Genomic DNA, 18,553 nt, shown 5'->3' on the forward strand with positions numbered 1-18,553 from the left:
ACGTCATTATCAAGGTACAGAGGAAATATCATGTTTAGTTTTCGAAAAAGACTGAGCACAGGAAAACAAAAGCAGAACAAGGAACGTACACAATTCTTAATGAGAGACCGGAAAAACATTGGAAAGACTCGAAAACAATCTTAAGGAACTTAACTCCGGGCGTCTTTCAGCCTTACGTCGTGGCAAACATCTCTGTCTTTTATATCTTCCTCGATAAGTCCGTATTAGTGAGGACGACACTGCTGATATAACAAGTACTTCTGACTGCATTTAATGGATGTTTTTGAGTGAGGAATATTTTTTTTCTTCTAAATACGGTTATAACACACAATAATCAGTGCCTAGACAACCATGTTTTCTTGCTATTTCCAAAAATTAGTGAAAGCAAAACCTTACGATAAGCTTAAGAAATCTATTCTCTTAAAACAACATCTTTCCTCCATGTGTTATTCTCAAAATCACACAAAACACAAGAGCAATCCAAAGTTTTTCTTGGTCCGACAGACATTAAGATTATCATCAGTAGGAAAAATAACGCTAGTAAGATTTTTATAAGCAGAGAAGAGTCGTGGTGGCTGTAAAGAATTATAACAAGCGCCGAGTCGTGTAACACCTGGTAATAGGACTCTCAGTTGTCGTCACAGCGTTTCTCTCGTGTGCTCAAAACATTTTACATTTACATTTTTTAGTCTCTTCTGGAACAACATTTCTACGTTTCAGAAACTTCAGACAACAACTTATGTCCGGGATAAGGGAGAAACAAGCTCATATTCGCACCACTATAAACACGCCCCCAGCCTCACTTACTACTGAAGGAGAGACCCGGGAGTCCTACAAGCTAAGGTTTGTCACATCATTTTTCCTGTTGAGTTCTGGAATAAAAAGCTGAAAACATTTGTATCAAACAATCAAATTCAGTTCACATCATACCTTAACAAGAGTCAGCTTAAACTCTTCCTTTCAGAAAAGTTGGCAAAATTTTAGTAGCCTGAACTTCCTGTTATGCAATACCAACATGGGAAATGTTAATAAGGAAAGTGGTACATGTTAATAGTATTGTCAATGGATCCAATATACATATGTATTTTAAAGGCGTAGTAAACTGATATATACATGGATATACATAGTATTATTAACATGGCAAATGTACATATATAGTATGTTTATAATAGAGAAAATATTAAATAGTGACTTAGTTTACACCCAACTTGTTCCTGTGTACAGGCAGCTGTCGAAGCCTTTGGTAGTCCTGTCATAATTCCTGGAAACTCTGAAAATCTATATCAATACAGGGACATGAATTTTGACCTTTGCACATGCTAGTAGTAATACAGTCAAGAGACACTTGTAGTAAACAGTGAGCTTGACAAGTGTTGCAGGGGGTGGTGGGGCAGCTGGGCCGCCACCACCCTCACTCGTGTACTAGGAACAGTGGGGGGCAACAAGCAGGGCCAACTAGGGTAGCATGCAAAAGCAGACATGAACAGTGCGGCCAAGGTTGTCAAGGGCCTCTCGACAACCTCCCCTCCTCCCTCCGTCCCTCACCATCCCTCTCCTCTCCACCATCCTTCTTCACAGTCCCAAATGGATGGTTGTGGTTTCTTCTCATTCTTAACTTCCCCACTCTACAATTTTTTTTCTTCACAATATTTATCCTTTGTCATAAAATTTGCCCCATCATCCAAATGTCTCTCTCTTCCCCTGTACCAGTTCCTCCTTTCTGCCAGTCTGGCTCTCCTGCCCCTCCTCCTCCTCCTGGTCCTCGTTGCCCCGCATGCTCCTGGGTGGCCCATCCTGAATCCTACCTTTACTGGCGCCATCCGGCCCCCTCAGTATGGTGCATTCCTCAATGTTCCCGTAGGGTTGGAAGAGCTGCCGTACATCCTCTTCTGTCTGTTGTTTACTTAGCATGCCCACGAACAGTTTCCTGTCCTCTGAAATGACGAGAGGAACCCTGTTGTAGTCCTTCTTCAGGCGCTGTTTCACTGCACAATTATGTTACATTATTTTTATTTTTTTGGCTTCAACTTCAGGTTTGCTTAATGTTAGACAAATGAAGACATGTGCGATTACTAGAGAGAAGAGGGAATGTGGTTCTGCATGTCAACCTCCCTCATTAGCATCATCGACACAATACTCATCAAATGTTGAACTACCGACTAGGAGTGTCATTACAAGACAGCTTAAGTCTCTGACTCCTCGAAAAATCGACTTCATAGTCAGTAAAAAACTACATCAAATTGCCAAGTTTCTGTAACGTGGTGGTAGTGACGCGGAGAAGAGGATATAGCAGCTCTTTGTGAGTTTTGGTGTGGGACACGAGATTCACCCAAAAATACAAAAATATGTATAAAGAAAAACAAATCCAAAAAAGAGATTTCACGAGTACTTTTGGTGTGCAATTTTCTTGGGTAATCTCTGTGTATGCAGAGGTCAAACTGCGAGGGTAAAATGTCTGTATTCCAAGTTCAGAAAATCACGGACTAATTATCCAAAATAACAGAAAAAAATATGGGATTTGGAAAACATTGTCTCATTCGCAAATGCTAACTTTTCAAAGTAAAAATGCCACAAAATGTAAAATACCGGACAGGTAAGACAAAATAGGGGGTTTGATTAAGGTCCAGATAAAAAACAGGGAGCTTCACAACAGGTGAGACAAAAATTTACAGGGATTAATAAAGGTGACAAAAATAGGGAAGCTTGATTAAGATAAAATACAAAAATGTGAAACTCGATAAAAAATTGGGAACAGAGTGAACGTAGGGGGGTGGTGGGGTCAAATATCCACAAAAATCTGAGTGAAAGTGGATAGTATAGGGATAGCGGATGTGTGGGGGGTTGGGGGGAACAGCAGCAGCTAATGATCCATCAACCAATTACACCTGCAGGTAGCGTCAGTTCACACCAAGTTTAGCACTGCATTCACTTTGGATTGAAATTAATGAACAAATGAAAAAAGATAAAAAAATTTTACTTATTTTTTTGGTTGTTGAGTTGGTGACATTAAAGTGTGTGAAACAAGATGACACCAGTGAACATGTCTTAGATCGTGGTCAATAGTTGGTGTTACATTGGTCAAGTTCTTTAATTGCTATTTCCATCTTTTGTTACTGTGAATACCTTTATTATTATTATTATTATTATTATTATTATTATTATTATTATTATTAATATTATTATTATTAAAATTTTCATAGCATTAATATTATTAAAATTATTTATCACAATCTTATTTATTAGTTAATGTAATCATAATGATTACTATTACTATTATTAATATGATTACTGTTATCATTATTATTATTATTATTATTATTAATTATTACTATTATTACAATCTCTTTTTTTCCAGTTTAATGTACTTATAGGCGATGCGCAGGTCATGTATACTCCACGTGTTGTGCTCGGTGACCTGAGCAACTATAAGGACTGTGGAACAATAGTAACTGAGCTAGCTGGGATTAAGGTCACTTAAGACTGGGACCAATTAGGACTAGGAACTAATTGGACTGGGAAATAAATATATACGGAATGGGCCTATTAGGAACGAGGACTATTGGGACTGGGTGGACCCAGTAGGTCAGGGACTTGCTAGGTCTGGGACCTACTAGGACTGGAACCTACTGGGTCTGGAACCTACTAGGTCTGGGACCTATTAGGTCTGGAACCTATTAGGTCTGGAACCTACTAGGTCTGGAACCTAGGTCTGGAACCTACTAGGTCTGGGACCTACTAAGACTGGGAACTAGGTCTGGAACCTACTAGGTCTGGAACCTACTAGGTCTGGAACCTACTAGGTCTGGGACCTACTAAGACTGGGAACTACTAGGTCTGGAACCTACTAGGTCTGGACCCTACTAGGTCTGGAACCTACTAGGTCTGGGACCTTCTAGGAGTGGGTCGTACTAGAACCTACTAGAACTGGGACCTACTAGGACTGGAACCTACGATGACTGATTCCAACTAGAACCTACTAAGATTGGAACCTACTAGAACTAGGACCTACTAGGCCTGGGACTTACTAGGATTGGGACTTACTAAGACTGGGACTTACTAAGGCTAGGACCTACTAGAACAAGGACCTGCAAGGACTGGGACTTACTAAGACTGGGACTTACTAAGACTAGGACCTACTAGAACAAGGACCTGCAAGGACTAGGACCAACTAGGACAAGGATCTACTAGGACTGGGACCTACTAAAACTGAGTCCAACTAGAACTAGGACCAACTAGAACTGGGATCTACTAGGACTGGGACATACTAAAACAAACTAGAACTAGGACCTACTAGGACTGGGACTTACTAGGACTGAGACCAACTAAAACTTACTGAGATAAGACCTACTAGAACTAGGACCTACAAGGACTAAGACCAACTAGGCCTGGGACCTACTAAGCCGACCTACCAGAACTGGGACCAACTAGAACAGGGACCAACTGGAACTGGGATCAACTAGAACTGGGACCTACTAGGACTGAAACCTACTAGGACTGGGACTTACTAGGACTAGGTCCAACTAGAACTGGGATCAACTAGAACTGGGACCTACTAGGACTGAAACCTACTAGGACTGGGACTCTAGGACTAGGTCCAACTCGAACTGGGACCTACTAGAACTGGGACCTACTAGGACTGAAACCTACTAGGACTGAGGCCTACTAGAACTAAGACCTACTAGAACTAGGACCTACTAGAGCTGTGACCAAATAGAACTGGGACTTACTAGTACTGGGACCTACAAAGACTGGGACCAACTAGAACTGGGACCTACTAGAATTTGGACCAACTAGAACTGCGACCTACTAGAACTGGGACTGACTAGGACTGGGATCTATTAGGACGGAACCTAGGACTGGGTCCTACTAGTACTAGGACCAACACGGACTTGGATCTACTAGGACTGGAGTCTACTAGAACTGGGTTTTACTGGGACTTACTAGGACTGGGACCTGCTAGAAATAGGACCTACACGGACTGGGGCCTATTAAGAATGAGATCCATAGACACACTACTTAGATCACCATCACACAGCGGAGTACACACCTGCCAGGGGCCACATGACACGGGAGCATTGTCGTCCTTTTGTCATTGAAATTTGGCTCAAAGTTGTTTTTAACTTGAGAATCTTAATATAATTTGGTTCTTCAACTATGCTTTGCCAAACTTGATTTCACTTAATTTTCTCAGAGGTATTCGAATTTAGTGATACAACTTTAGTAAGTTAACATTCGGTTGGCTTTACTGACCCTTATAAGAGACAAGGAAGAGATCTTAGGAGTTTAACCTTTTAAAAGATCTTGAGTCTTGATCTCTATTTTTCTGTGACATTTTACAACAAATTCTCTAAAAATCACAGACTTTCTTTTCCAATCTACTTCGTGTAATTTACTTGTTATAGTTCTTGTGGTTTAATGAGTTTGGGTTCTAAATCTTGGAATACAGATTGGTGAACATGTTCACATCACGAGAGAGTACAACATCGATAGGTCAAAATTCAACTACACCACCACGCCACAGAGTTGCATTGATGCCGTCACTGACTTGTCCACAAACTACACCCCACAATTAAAAGAAAATACAAATTATCTTAAATTTAAACATGATTAATTATGAGTTACGTCATATCCTCCCCCTGAGGCACCAGGCGAGTGTTCAGTAAGGCTTATTTCCTGAAGTAACAACAGGTGTTGGTCAGCTCTGCTGAAGGAGCGTCTCAGGAGGAGGCTCTGGTACCTGGTTGGGTGTTGTGGACAGATCAGCGGCGCTCATATTGTCACTAAACAGCTACTGTTCTCTAAAATGTGTGGAATACTTCAGTAAACAACAGGGATATTGTAAATACATTAAGCTTAGCCACAGACAAAAGAATGCAAGCCGACACAGAAATTGAAAATTGTCCCAGAAAAATTTAACTGTGGAGAACCTTTAATCACACCTGAACCCTGCAGTGCTGCAGCCTCACTGGTGGAGAGAATCTGTCTGGCATGTGATTGGTTGTATAATCAATGACATCATGGTCATTCTAGATCTGGATTGGTTATTCGTTACCTGCATAATCAGTGACTTCTGGGCTTAGACTAAATACTGCATTGGGATTGGCTACAAAGAGGAAAACATGGTGTGTGAATGGCTGAATCCTGTCATAAGGCCACATGAAACAACAGGGGAAAACATATTCAAATAGGGAGACAATTAATGAAAGAGCAGCATATTATTTCTAAATTTATTATTACTGTAAAAGTATTTAATTGGAACCATCAATAAAAAAGTATTATAAATGATGACTGCGTGTGTGTGTGTGTGTGTGTGTGTGTGTGCGTGTGTGTGTGTGTGCGCGTGTTCCTCAATAATGAAAGTTTGTTAAATTTTTGGCATACATGAGAAGCGTTACGGCGGTTCTTGTTTGTAGGTGTGTATTAATGTGACTGAATACGTAGTACAATTATGAACAAAAATTCCTTTATACCCTGTTCGAAACTGTACCAAACGCTAATGACACACTACAGCGCCATCTTTCGGGCTTATGTTCGTGATTGCGCGAGTACACACACACACACACACAAACTCACACATATAACAACACACAAACATATACACAAACAGAAACAAATACACAAATTCATACATATACAGATACACAAACAAACACGCATGGAAATACACAAATACACAAAAATATGATAATGATATAACGAAATGCATTCAAAATACACTTTTTGGCCCTGATGCATAAACACAGTGGTGAATCAAACAATCTTGTCGATGACTTAAGACTAACATTGATGATTTTTATCATCGATGAATTCAAAATTCTTTATGAAAATTAATAAATCATCGAGACGAATCAAATAACTCATCACGAATTACACTATCGGACAACGAAGCCTGTATCTGAGAGGACTGGGGAGGAGGAAACACACCACCAGGGGAAGGGGAGAGGAGAGAGCGACCACCTGAGGGAAGGGAAGGAAGGAGGATAAAGAACGACCACCTGAAGAGGGGTGAAGGGAAGAGGGAGGTGAAGGGAAGGGGGGGATGGAGGAGGGAGGGAAACTTACGAAAAATGTTGGAGGAAATGGAGAATTATGGAGGCAAACATTAAGTAACTTTTTGAGGCTAGACACTTTATTGAGGCTATAATCAAACACTTCATGGGAGACAAGTAATAATCAACAAAGAACAGGAGGGAAATTTACGGTGGAAGGTGGGAGGGGGAGGAGAGGTGGGGAGGTAGAGGGGAGGTAGAGGTGTGGGAGGTGGGGGTAGAGAGGAGATGGTGAGGTAGGGAGGTGGGAGAGAGGTGGGAGGTGAGAGGTAGAGGTGTGGAGGTGGGGGTAGAGGTGAGATGGTGAGTAGAGGTGGAGGGGAGGGAGAGAGGTAGAGGTAGAGAGGTGGAAGTGGAGGTAGAGAGGTGGGAGGTAGAGAGGTGGGAGATGAAGAGGTAGACAGGTGGAGGTGGAGGTAGAGAGGTGGAGATGGTGAGGTAGAGGTGTGGAGGTGGAGGTAGAAAGGTAGAGGTAGAGAGGTGGAAGGAGGTAGAGAGGTGGAGGTGAGAGGTGGAAGAGGTAGGTGGAGGTGAGAGGGGAGATGAGGTAGAGAGGTAAGAGAGAGATGGAGGGTAGAGGTGAGGAAGGAGATGGAGGGACAAAAAGAAAGAGGATGATTAGCAGGACGAAAGGGAGAAAATAAATGAGAATAAGGAAATATAAAAGCAGGAACAGCAACAACACAATAACAAAGACAAAAGCAGCAAATAAAAACAATAGTGACTAAGCCAGCAGAAGAAGCAACGATACGATTGACACCACCACCAACAACAACATGACAACAGCAGCAGCAAACAACAACAACATGACAAAGCAGAGCAAACAACAACAACATGAACAACAGCAGCAGCAAGCAACAACAACAACAAAAACGACAAATAAAACAGCAGCAAATAAATAAAATGACAAACAGAAATAACAACAACATGATAAACAGAGGTAAATAACATGACAACAGCAGCAGCAATAACATGACAAAATAAGGAAGCAGCAGCAAATAACAACAACAACAAACAACGACAACAACAAAGCAGCAACAACAAAATGACAACAGCAGCAGCAACAACAACAACATGACAAATAAGCAGTATAACAACATGACAAAAAAGCATCAACAACATGACAAGCAGCAACAAAGCAGGTTAAACAACAACAGAAGCAAACAACAACATGACAACAGCAGCAGCAACAACATGATAAAGGCAGCAGCAAACATGACAACAGCAGACAACAACATGACAACAACAGCAGCAGCAAGCAAGCATAACAACAACAACAACAACATGACAACAGCAGCAGCAACAACATGATAACAGCAGCAGCAACAACATGACAAAACAGCAAGTAAGCAGCAACAACAAATAACAAATAAACAACGACAACAAACAGCAGCAACAACAAAATGACAAATAGCAGCAGCAACAACAACAACATGACAAACAGCAGGTAGCAACAACATGAACAACAGCATCAACAACATGACAACAGCAGCAGAAACAACATGACAACAGCAGCAGCAGCAACACATGACAACAGCAGCAGCAACAAATACTACGACACAGCAGCAGTAACAACAGTGATAACAGCAGCAGCAAAAAAATACGACAACATAAGCAAGCAGCAAATAACAACAAATAAATAACGACAACAACAACAGCAGCAACAACAACATGACAACAGCAGCAGCAGCAACAACAACATGACAACAGCAGCAGCAACAATACGACAACAACAGCAGCAAATAACCAACAACAACAACAACAACAACGACGACAAATAATAACAAATAAATAACAACAACAACAAATAACAACATGACACCAGCAGCAACAAAATAAATAACACAGCAACAGCAATACAACAGCAGCAGCAACAACATGACAACAGCAGGAACAACAACAACAACAACATGACAACAGTAGCAGCAATAACAACAATATGACAACAGCAGCAGCAACAACATGACAACAGCAGGAACAAATAACAACAACAACATGACAACAGTAGCAGCAAATAACAACAACATCACAAAAGCAGCAGCAGCAAATAAGATAGCAAATAACAACATGACAGCAGCAGCAACAAACAACATGACAACAGCAACATGACAACAGCAGCAGCAACAACATGACAACAGCAGGAACAACAACAACAACAACATGACAACAGTGCAGCAACAAATCATGACAACAGTAGCAGCAAATAATAACAACATGACAACAGCAGCAACAATAATAAATATGACAGCAGCAGCAACAAGATAACAAGGAAAAACAACATGACAAGAGCAAACAACAACAAACATGACAAATAAACAGCAAAAACCATGACAATAGAAACATTAAAAAATAATATACTAAAACAACAACAAAACAACAACAAAACAACTACAAAACTGTATCAACAATATCAATGTCATCACTAATAATAATGACAACATCAGCAACAACAACAATGACAAAAGCAGAAAACAACAAGTGACAGTAGCAGCAACAACAAGGACAACAGTAATAAACAATAACAATGACAACAGTAGCAACAACAACAGTAGCAACAACAACAACAGTACATACCAACAGCAATGACAACAGCAACATGAACGTAACAGTAAGATAGGCGGTACCAACAACACCAATAATAACATCTGCAACGCCATCAACAATAACAATAGTAGTAGAAGTACCAACAACAATAACATCATAAGTAGAAGCACAAATAACAACAAAAAGCAGCAGTACCAACAAAATAAAAACAGTACAAATAATAGTACCAACACTAAATAATTTGAGCAGCAGTGTCAATAACAATAGCAGCAAGCAGAAAGCGACACATGAGCAACAGCAGGAGTAGTTCGATACCATTTGCACAGGAAGCAAACAAAAACAATAGCAACAACAATTATTAGATAAACAACAGAGCCAACACCATCAGCAACAGCAGCAAACAACAATCATTAGCAAACAGCAAAAAACAACAGAGCCAAATAATCATCAAAGCAACAACAACAACAACACCATTAGCAACAGCAACAACAACAGAGCCAACACCATCAGCAAACAGCAACACCACCATTAGCAACAGCAACAACAACAGAGCCAACACCATCAGCAACAACACCATTAGCAACAACAACAACAGAGCCAACACCATCAGCAACAACAACAACAACAACAACAATACCATTAGCAACAAGAACAAAAACAAGACAGCGGCAGCAGAAGTGTAAACAGTCAACAGCGGCCTAAAGAGGGAGACGCAAGAGGGCGCTGGAAACCTGACCAACCTGCTACCACCTGAGGGAGGGAGGCAGGGAGAGGCAAATAGTGAGGTGAGGGAGGCAGGGAGTGAAGCAGAAGGGAAGTGAGAGGGAGGGAGGGAGGGCATGAAGGGAGGAAGTAAAGGAGAGGAGAAGGCAGCAGAGATATGTACATGGAGGAGGGAGTGTGGAATGAAGGAGGAGAGAGATGTGGAAGGAAGGGAGAGAGAGAGAGTGAGTGAGTGGGAAGGAAAGAAGGAGGGGGAGAGGGAGGTAAGAACAGGAATATAGCAAACAGGTGAAAGAAATTAGGAGGTGGCAAACAAAAGGGGAAACATCGATTAAAAGGCAATAAAAGAGTAAGGAGGAGTCTGAGAATAAACGTGGGAGCAACACAACCCCCCCCCCCTCTGTACTGTACTATACCTATTACAGTGAAGATACAGTAACGCTCTAGTATTGTATTAGTTACAGTAATACAGTGAGCTACAGGGATTATGTAGCACAGATATAACAACCAGCAATACAGTGTTCAACTTGGAGTGATAGTTACAGTTTAGTACAGAACATTACAAAAGTTACAACTATATTATTATTATTATTATTATTATTATTATTATTATTATTATTATTTATTATGATGTTGCTGTTGTTATTATTGTCTTTGTTCGTATTAGTAGTAATGGAAGGGGAGGATAGGGGGGGATAAGGAGGGCGAAGGAAGAGGGAAAGGTAGAGATTGTGTGGATGAAGTAGAAAGAGAGGAAATGGGAGAGAGAGAGAGAGAGAGAGAGAGAGAGAGAGAGAGAGAGGAGAGGGAGAGAGAGAGAGAGAGAGAGAGAGAGAGAGAGAGAGATACAAGTGAAATTGAAGTAGATAAAGATGGTGGAGGTAAACTGGGAGAGGGAGTGAAGATGGTGCGAAGAGAAAAAAAAGGAAAAGGGGAGGAGGAAGATCGGTAAGAAAAGTGAGGAGAAAGAGGGGAAAGAGAAATGGGGGAAGAGAGAGAGATGAAGGAGAAGGAGAAATGGATGAAAGAGGAGGTGGAGAGCGTGGAGAAGAGAGAGGATAGGGGTGGAGGGAGAAGGAGAAGAGAAACAGGAGGAAGGGGAGAATAAGAAATAGAATAAAAGAGGAAAAGGAGAGATGAGGTGGTTGTGGAATGGGAGAAGGAGAATTTAAAGAAACAGGAGATGGCGGAGGGGAAAAGTGCCAGGAAGGGAGGAGGAGATAAAGGAGGACAGAAAAGGGAGAAGAAGAGAATGTGGAGGGAAAAGAAATTGAGAAAGAAGAGAAGAGGAACAGAAAAAATGAAGAGGAGAAAAGGTAGAGGTAATGAGAGAGAGAGAGAGAGAGAGAGAGAGAGAGAGAGAGAGAGAGAGAGAGTGTGAGTGTGTGTGTGTGTGTGTGTGTGTGTATGAGTGGAGGGAGAAAGGACACGTACACACAGCCAACCAATAAATCAATATCAGATACATGTCCACCGGCAGCAGCATCCCCCCCTCCCCCCCCATCCAGGCAGCGCTCTCTCTCTCTCTCTCTCTCCCTAACAACTAGACCTCCCACACCCACACGCCCACACTACCTCCCAACACCCAACACCCCTCAATTAACGATAGCATCCGCCCTCCGTCCTCAACCACACCTCTCTACACCTTCCTGCCAGGGGTGTACTTTGCTTACAGGGACGAAATATAAGGAAGAACTTTCATCTATGGAAGTATGAAAAGTTCGCGCAATGTATAAAAACAAAAATGTGGCTATTGATTTTCGTAAATATAAAGCAAAATCCCTTTACCTAAGCTTAGATAATGCATGGCTGAGTTAGTGGTAGATTATTTCATTTTTCAATACGTGTATAGCTACTGGTAAATGCATCTAGTCGTATTTACTCAGTTAAATCCGAAATCAAAGTAGGGCGATTCATCTGTCTGTTCGTCTCCCTTAAACTTCCAGACGTAAGAGCAGTTGAAGGTCTTGACGTTGTTTCAAAGCGATCGATGAAACCTTTATGGAACTGACAAGGATGATTATAAAACCACTAATGTGAATCAGAGACAGGTATGAAAACACGGATAAATGTGTGTTAAGGGGGTGCATAATAGGTTGAATAATGGTCACCGGGAAAAGACTGAGTTATCATGTCGGCAGCAAGGGGGTGCCGCCGGCTCCCTGGAGTCAACGTCGTACCGCACCTGTTGCAGAACCCCACCTCACTGGTGGCTGTACTTGCTCCTATGTTTGTCGTTGTGTGTTTTTGTATGTTTCTTTGTGTTTGATTTTCTTTCAAGTGTATGTGGAACTGATTGCATATAAGTGAATCAGCATGTGAGTGTGTGTGTGTGTGAGTATATATGTGTGTGTGTGTGTGTGTGTGTGTGTGTGTGCGCTCTTCAGCTGGTGCACCTGTAAACCGTGTGCGTAAGTCAGGTCTCTTTGGAGAGTGCCTCTTTAGCGTGCCACACACATGCTCTCCTCACCCTCAGATTCATCTTGTGGCACCTGTCTCCATCACACCCAACCATCAGTTTTAGCAACGATCATATTCCTAACAACCAGTTTAACTAACCACAGTACTAACGACTAACGAGCAGTTTAATCCATCAGTAATCACACCAAACAAGCAGTTTAACCCATTACTCGTCACTTCCAAACACCTGTTCATTACCAGGCATTTCTCAATAACGACGTGGTAAACAATTTAACTAGTCACTTGGCATTAAACTGTAATGATCTGTCTCACATGATAAAGAAGAGAGAGAGAGAGAGAGAGAGAGAGAGAGAGAGAGAGAGAGAGAGAGAGAGAGAGAGAGAGAGAGAATATTGTCAAATATCTACATAATGATCTGTATAGCAACACTGTACGAATAATCACAATAAACATTTATAAGAACATAAGAAAATAAGGAGTCTGCAATAGGCCGGTTGGTCTGTGCATGGCAGCTCCTGTCGAGAGTTACTACCACTCTACTGTATATCATCCATGAATCTATCTAGCCTCCTTTTAAAACTTTCCATCGTTCCAGCACTTACTACAAGGTTGCTAAGCTTGTTCCACTCGTCCACCACCCTATTTGTGAACCAGTTCCTTCCTATCTCCCTCCTAAACCTAAACTTATCCAACTCACAATACAAGAATCTCTCATCACAACATTCAACCAATCATAATAAAGGAATCTCTCATCACAAAATTCAACCAATCACAATAAAGGAATCATCACAACTTTCAACCAATCACAATTCAAGAATCTCGCATACAATTCAACCAATCAAAATAAAGGAATCTCATCACAACATTCAACCAATCACAATACAATAATCTTTCATCACAACAAACATTCGACCAATCACAATAAAAGAATCTCTCATCACAACAAACATTCAACCAATCACAATACAATAATCTTTCATCACAACAAACATTCGACCAATCACAATACAATAATTTCTCAACACAAACATTCAACCATTTTTTTTTGGGGGGGGGCACCCCCTACATCCTTGTGTAAGGTGAAGCGCAGAAGCGTTTACAGCGCCCAACAGGGAAGCATGCTAAGTTCATGCTTGCCTTTATGTCTCATGAGTTAAGGGCGTAGAAGCCTGAAGAGTCAAGGGCGTAGAAGCCTGAAGAGTCAGTGGTTTATGTCATCAAGTTGTTGGAAGCTCCAACAACTTGTCCCTGAATACGAATTCGCAAATTTCGATTTACATTAGGTATCTGCTTTGCTGCTAGGTGACATTCAACCAATCGCAATACAGAAATCCCTTAACACCACAAACATTCACCCAATCACAAGTAATGCAGAACAGGTATCAATAACTAATATCAACACCAACAATAAACACAGATTAGTGTATACCAACGCAGAAAAATGTTTATTAACTCAACCAATAAAAAAAAAACATTGCATTCATGTCTTTTAGTTCATGGCGTTGAAAAAAAGATGTTTATTTTACTTTGTTTTGTAGTTCACTTAACAAAAGTACTGGAACTACAACTGCAACTCCTCCTCCTCATCGTGTCATTACTTAACAAAAGATGTAATATACCTTCCAATCATACAGACATTTATTCGACTTGACTAATCAACTCGTAATAGGATTAATAGTTGACCAATTAATGAGCTACAGTCATTACTACAAGTACTACTACTACTACTAATAATAATAATGACCGTGCACTTAATCTATCACAGTACGCTAATCCCGCTCTTAAAATTACTGGCCAATCAAAGGCCAGAGAGCCATCCATTCACAACAAACATTCACCCAAATCAAAATATAAGAATCTCGTACCATAATAAATATTCGACCAGTCCCCCCCCCTAAAAAAAATCAACCAATCACACTCATTCACATCACAACAAGATCTGACCAATCAACAGGTAAATCTCCCCTCCCTTCCTCTCACCACAAAACAGTTTCGACAAATCAACCTGTGGGAAACACCTCCTCTCCTCCATCTCATCCCACAGCATCTCACCAATCACCATGCCAGAATCCTCAATTATACAACTAATGTGTAAACAATGTCACTTATTCACTCTGACTCGCACACAGCGGGTTTAATGTCAATACAACTATGTGACCTTCTTGATGCTGATCAAACCTCCACAGCGCACGAGTACCAAAACATTTAATTATATCACGGATGTATATTAATTCTCAATCCACACCTGATCTCTAAGGATGTGTGGAACAGAGATGTTTTAGAGGAGAGGAGGTATAGTTCATATGAATAGCAACGTGCTGTTACCTCAAAATCGTGGTCATTGTGTTGTGGATTCACCAGGCGCGCACACACACACACACGAGAATCCACAAGTGTTCAGGACAGTCAGTGTTCCGTATCGTAAAAGCATTGTGATCGTGGCTACAAGACTCACTTCATTCGTAAATAAACCACTAACAACTTCTAGTAAACCATAAACAAGGTGCCGAGGTGTTACAACTTTTCTCTCCAAGGCGTCTTTGGCTGCGTCCTGAGACTAGCTTTTAATTGAGAGATTGGCCGTTCCACCTTGCATGATAAATGTTCTTACGACACCGATATCCCAGATGACCCGAAACACTTTACTGGATAAAGAAGTAGAAACTGGGAACATACGAGGCGTTAGATCGACGACGTGTCTTAGCCAAGTGTATTGTTGAAGCACACAAGCCGATACAACACTGTTTATCAGCGGTATGTTGTGTTATGGTGGCTCACGTGTCCCTTAGTGTTCCCATCTACCACTATTGTTCTCAGAAAGTCACTATATGCAAAACTTCACAAATAATATAACCATACAGTTGTATTTTACCATAGTCACTATGTATGTTTGTTATCGCTTATATAATTTGTCAATTTCGTTTGTATTAAGTAGTCTTTCGTCTTCTTTCCAACACAATTCCACACAATACACAACACACGTTTAGTATTCCGGTGGCCACTCGATACTGATTTTATGGCCCGGTTACAGCAAAGGCGTGTGTGACCTGTGAGTGTAAGTCTTGCTGGTGGAGGTGATGTGTGCACTTGTGTGTGTGTGTGTGTGTGTGCGTGCGTGAGTGCGTGCGTGCGTGTGTGTGTGTGTGTCACCCTCACCCAGTCTCCAGCATTACGCCACACAGCCAAATCACCGCAAGGAGAATTAAAGTTGTGTGGTTGTTTTGGAAGGAGGCGTTAGTGCATGGTGTGGTGGTGGTGTGGGGGTCGAGGCTGCCACCACCACCCCCTACCTCTTTATTTGTGTCAGTGACTCACCTTGGGTCTAGGTGCTCTTGTTCAAGTGGCCACCGTACTGCCTGCAGCCCCTTATCGCTCTCTCCCACACTGCCACTACCACCTCACCTCTCCCGCCGCCACTCTCCCAGCTTCCACTCTCCCGGCCTGCGACTCTCTTCTCGCTCACTCGGTCAGCTGCTCTGGTTGGCCAGCTCCGAGGTGCAGATTTTCAAAATGGCGGAAGGACGGGACTTCAACGTTATGCACTTTGTTCTTTGCGGGAGCAACTGCACTTGATTGCCTTCATGAATAATAATTTGCGTTCGCTACTGGATTCCGTGTTATTTATCATATTATTCTAATTGCATCACAACTGGCGCCGTGCCACGCGTAACTAGAGATTTATGGCTTTGTTACTTTCGCACAAATACCTCCCGTTGCTACTTCCGTCGGTGGTGGCGTGGCTGTGTGAATTATCCCAACAATAACACTACTGTCTACTCGCCTGGGTTTCGACAGTTCAATAAGAAGGATCACTGGAGTGGACGACGGTGGCGCTGCAGCAGGAGGAGCGGGTGGCGAGACAAACCTGCTGCTGCTGCCATCTTGTTATGCGGACGGTGCTGGCGGCCTCCCACTCTGCCCTTTGGCCTTTCTCTCCCACTCCTACCTGCACACCTTCTCAGCGTAGCGCACTTCCCCGGACTGAGGGAGGCGCCCCTTCCGAGGCCCACCCGACGCTGCTGCTGCTGGAGCACGTCAAGGTGAGGGAGGGAGGGCGCCGGGGGGAGAGGGGTGAGGGGAGGGAGGGCGCGAGGCAGCAGGTACGTGAGGGAAAGAGGGAAGCGTCCAGGTAAGGGGGAGAGAGAGCGAGGGGAACAGGTGGAGGCCAGGAAAGTTAAAGCAGAAATTTAAAGACCTGGTGTTATGATGGAGCAGAGGTCGGCGGTGATAACAACACACTAACTCACTAGATAGAGAGTCCCTGTAGAGGATAAAGGTGGGAAATAAGAGAAAAACAGTAAATAGGGTAGGAAGAGAATCAAGAGAAAGTATAGTTTTTCTACTGGATACGAATGAAGAATGCACGATGTTTACAGAGAGGAAGGAGGCGTAGTGGTGATGGTGGTGATGGTGGTGAAGGCGGAGGTCAGGCTGGTGGTGGTGTGGTGATGGTAGTGACAGTGGTGATGAGTGGTAGTGGTCGTAATGGGGTTGTGTTTAGTGATGGTGATGATAGTGACAGTATTGTGGTGGTGGTAGTGGTGATGACGTTACTTATATCCAGCTGATGGTACTTTCATTGTTGCCTTTGTTATTGTTTTGTAGTTTTTGTTGAGGATGTTTTTGTTGTTTTTAGTTGTTGTTTTAAGTTGTTGTTTTGTAGTTGTTGTGTTTGTTATATAGTTGTTGTTGCTGTTGTTTTTATTGCTTTATAGTTGTTTTTATTTTGTTTTAATTGTTGTTTTGTAGTTGTTGTTTTTGTTTTATAGTTTTGTTGTTTTAAAGTTGTGGTTGTTGATGGAAAATAAAGGAGAATAAGAGAATAACGTACCAGTGAATGAATATGTTAAGATAAGAAAGAAAAGAGTTATGAGAGGAAGAAGGGAGAGGAAATGGGAAGAGGAGAGGAGGAGAGGGGTAGAAGAGAAGTAGGGGAGGAGGAGAGAGGTAGGGGAGAGGAAGGAGAGAGGTAGGGGAGAGGAAGGAGAGAGGTAGGGGAGGAGGGAAGAGGAAGAAGAGAGGTAGAGGAGGAGGAAGAGGAAGGAGAGAGGTAGGGAGAGGAGGGGAGGAGGAAGGACAGAGGTAGGGAGGGGAGAGGAAGGAGAGGTAGGGGGAGGAGGGAGAGGAAGGAGAGAGGTAGGGGGAGGAGGGAGAGGAGGGGAGGAGGAGAGGAAGGAGAGAGGTAGGAGAGGAGGGGAGAGGAAGGACAGAGGAGGGGGAGGAGGGGGAGGAGGGAAGGACAGGAGGAGAGGAAGGACAGAGGTAGGGGAGGAGGAGAGGGAGGAGAGGGGTGGGAGAGGAGGGGAGAGGAAGAGAGAGGTAGGGGAGGAGGGAAGAGGAAGGAAAGAGGTAGGGGAGGATGGAGAGGAAGGAGAGGTAGGGAGGAGGAAGAGAAGGAGAAAGGGGGAGGAGGGAGAGGAAGGAAAGAGGTAGGAGAGGAGGGAGAGGAAGGAGAGAGGGGAGAGAGGGGAGAGGAAGGGAGGAGGTAGGGGAGGAGGGAAGAGGAAGGAAAGAGGTAGGGGGGAGGAGGGGAAGAGGAAGGAGAGAGGTAGGGGAGGAGGGGAGGAGGGGGAGGAAGGAGAGGTAGGGGAGGAGGGGAGAGGAAGGGAAGGTAGGGGAGGAGGAAGAGGAAGGAGAGGTAGGGGGAGGTGGGAGGAGGAGGGGGGAGGAGGGGGAAGGGGAGAGAGGTAGGGGAGGAGGGGAGAGGTAGGGGAGGAGGGGAGAGGAAGGAGGGGTAGAGAGGAGGAAGGAGGAAGGAGAGAGGTAGGGGAGGAGGGAAGAGGAAGGAAAGAGGTAGGGGAGGAGGGAAGAGGAAG

The 18,553-nt window shown here is 42.9% G+C and overlaps 1 protein-coding gene across 12 annotated transcripts in view; it reads right to left on the reverse strand.

Moving 5' to 3' along the window:
• Window positions 1-18,553, reverse strand: part of LOC121868794 (CUGBP Elav-like family member 4) — a 227,719-nt gene that overhangs the window by 160,028 nt on the left and 49,138 nt on the right. For 3 of the 12 annotated variants that reach the window (XM_042369732.1, XM_042369722.1, XM_042369715.1), the window contains exons 1-2: window positions 16,053-16,735; window positions 1,806-1,934 (exon numbers count right to left, since the gene is read on the reverse strand). In XM_042369732.1, coding sequence (XP_042225666.1) covers window positions 1,806-1,911 — 106 coding nt within the window. In that variant the 5' untranslated portion in view covers window positions 1,912-1,934; window positions 16,053-16,735. Of the gene's footprint in view, window positions 1-1,805; window positions 1,935-15,062; window positions 15,085-16,052; window positions 16,740-18,553 lie in introns of those variants that run through there. The other 9 variants (XM_042369721.1, XM_042369729.1, XM_042369724.1 and 6 more) reach the window with 6 other exon arrangements.

The sequence above is a fragment of the Homarus americanus genome, unplaced genomic scaffold, assembly GCF_018991925.1.
Source record: "Homarus americanus isolate GMGI-L3 unplaced genomic scaffold, GMGI_Hamer_2.0 scaffold30535, whole genome shotgun sequence".
In the NCBI taxonomy this organism is placed as follows: Eukaryota; Metazoa; Arthropoda; class Malacostraca; order Decapoda; family Nephropidae; genus Homarus; species Homarus americanus.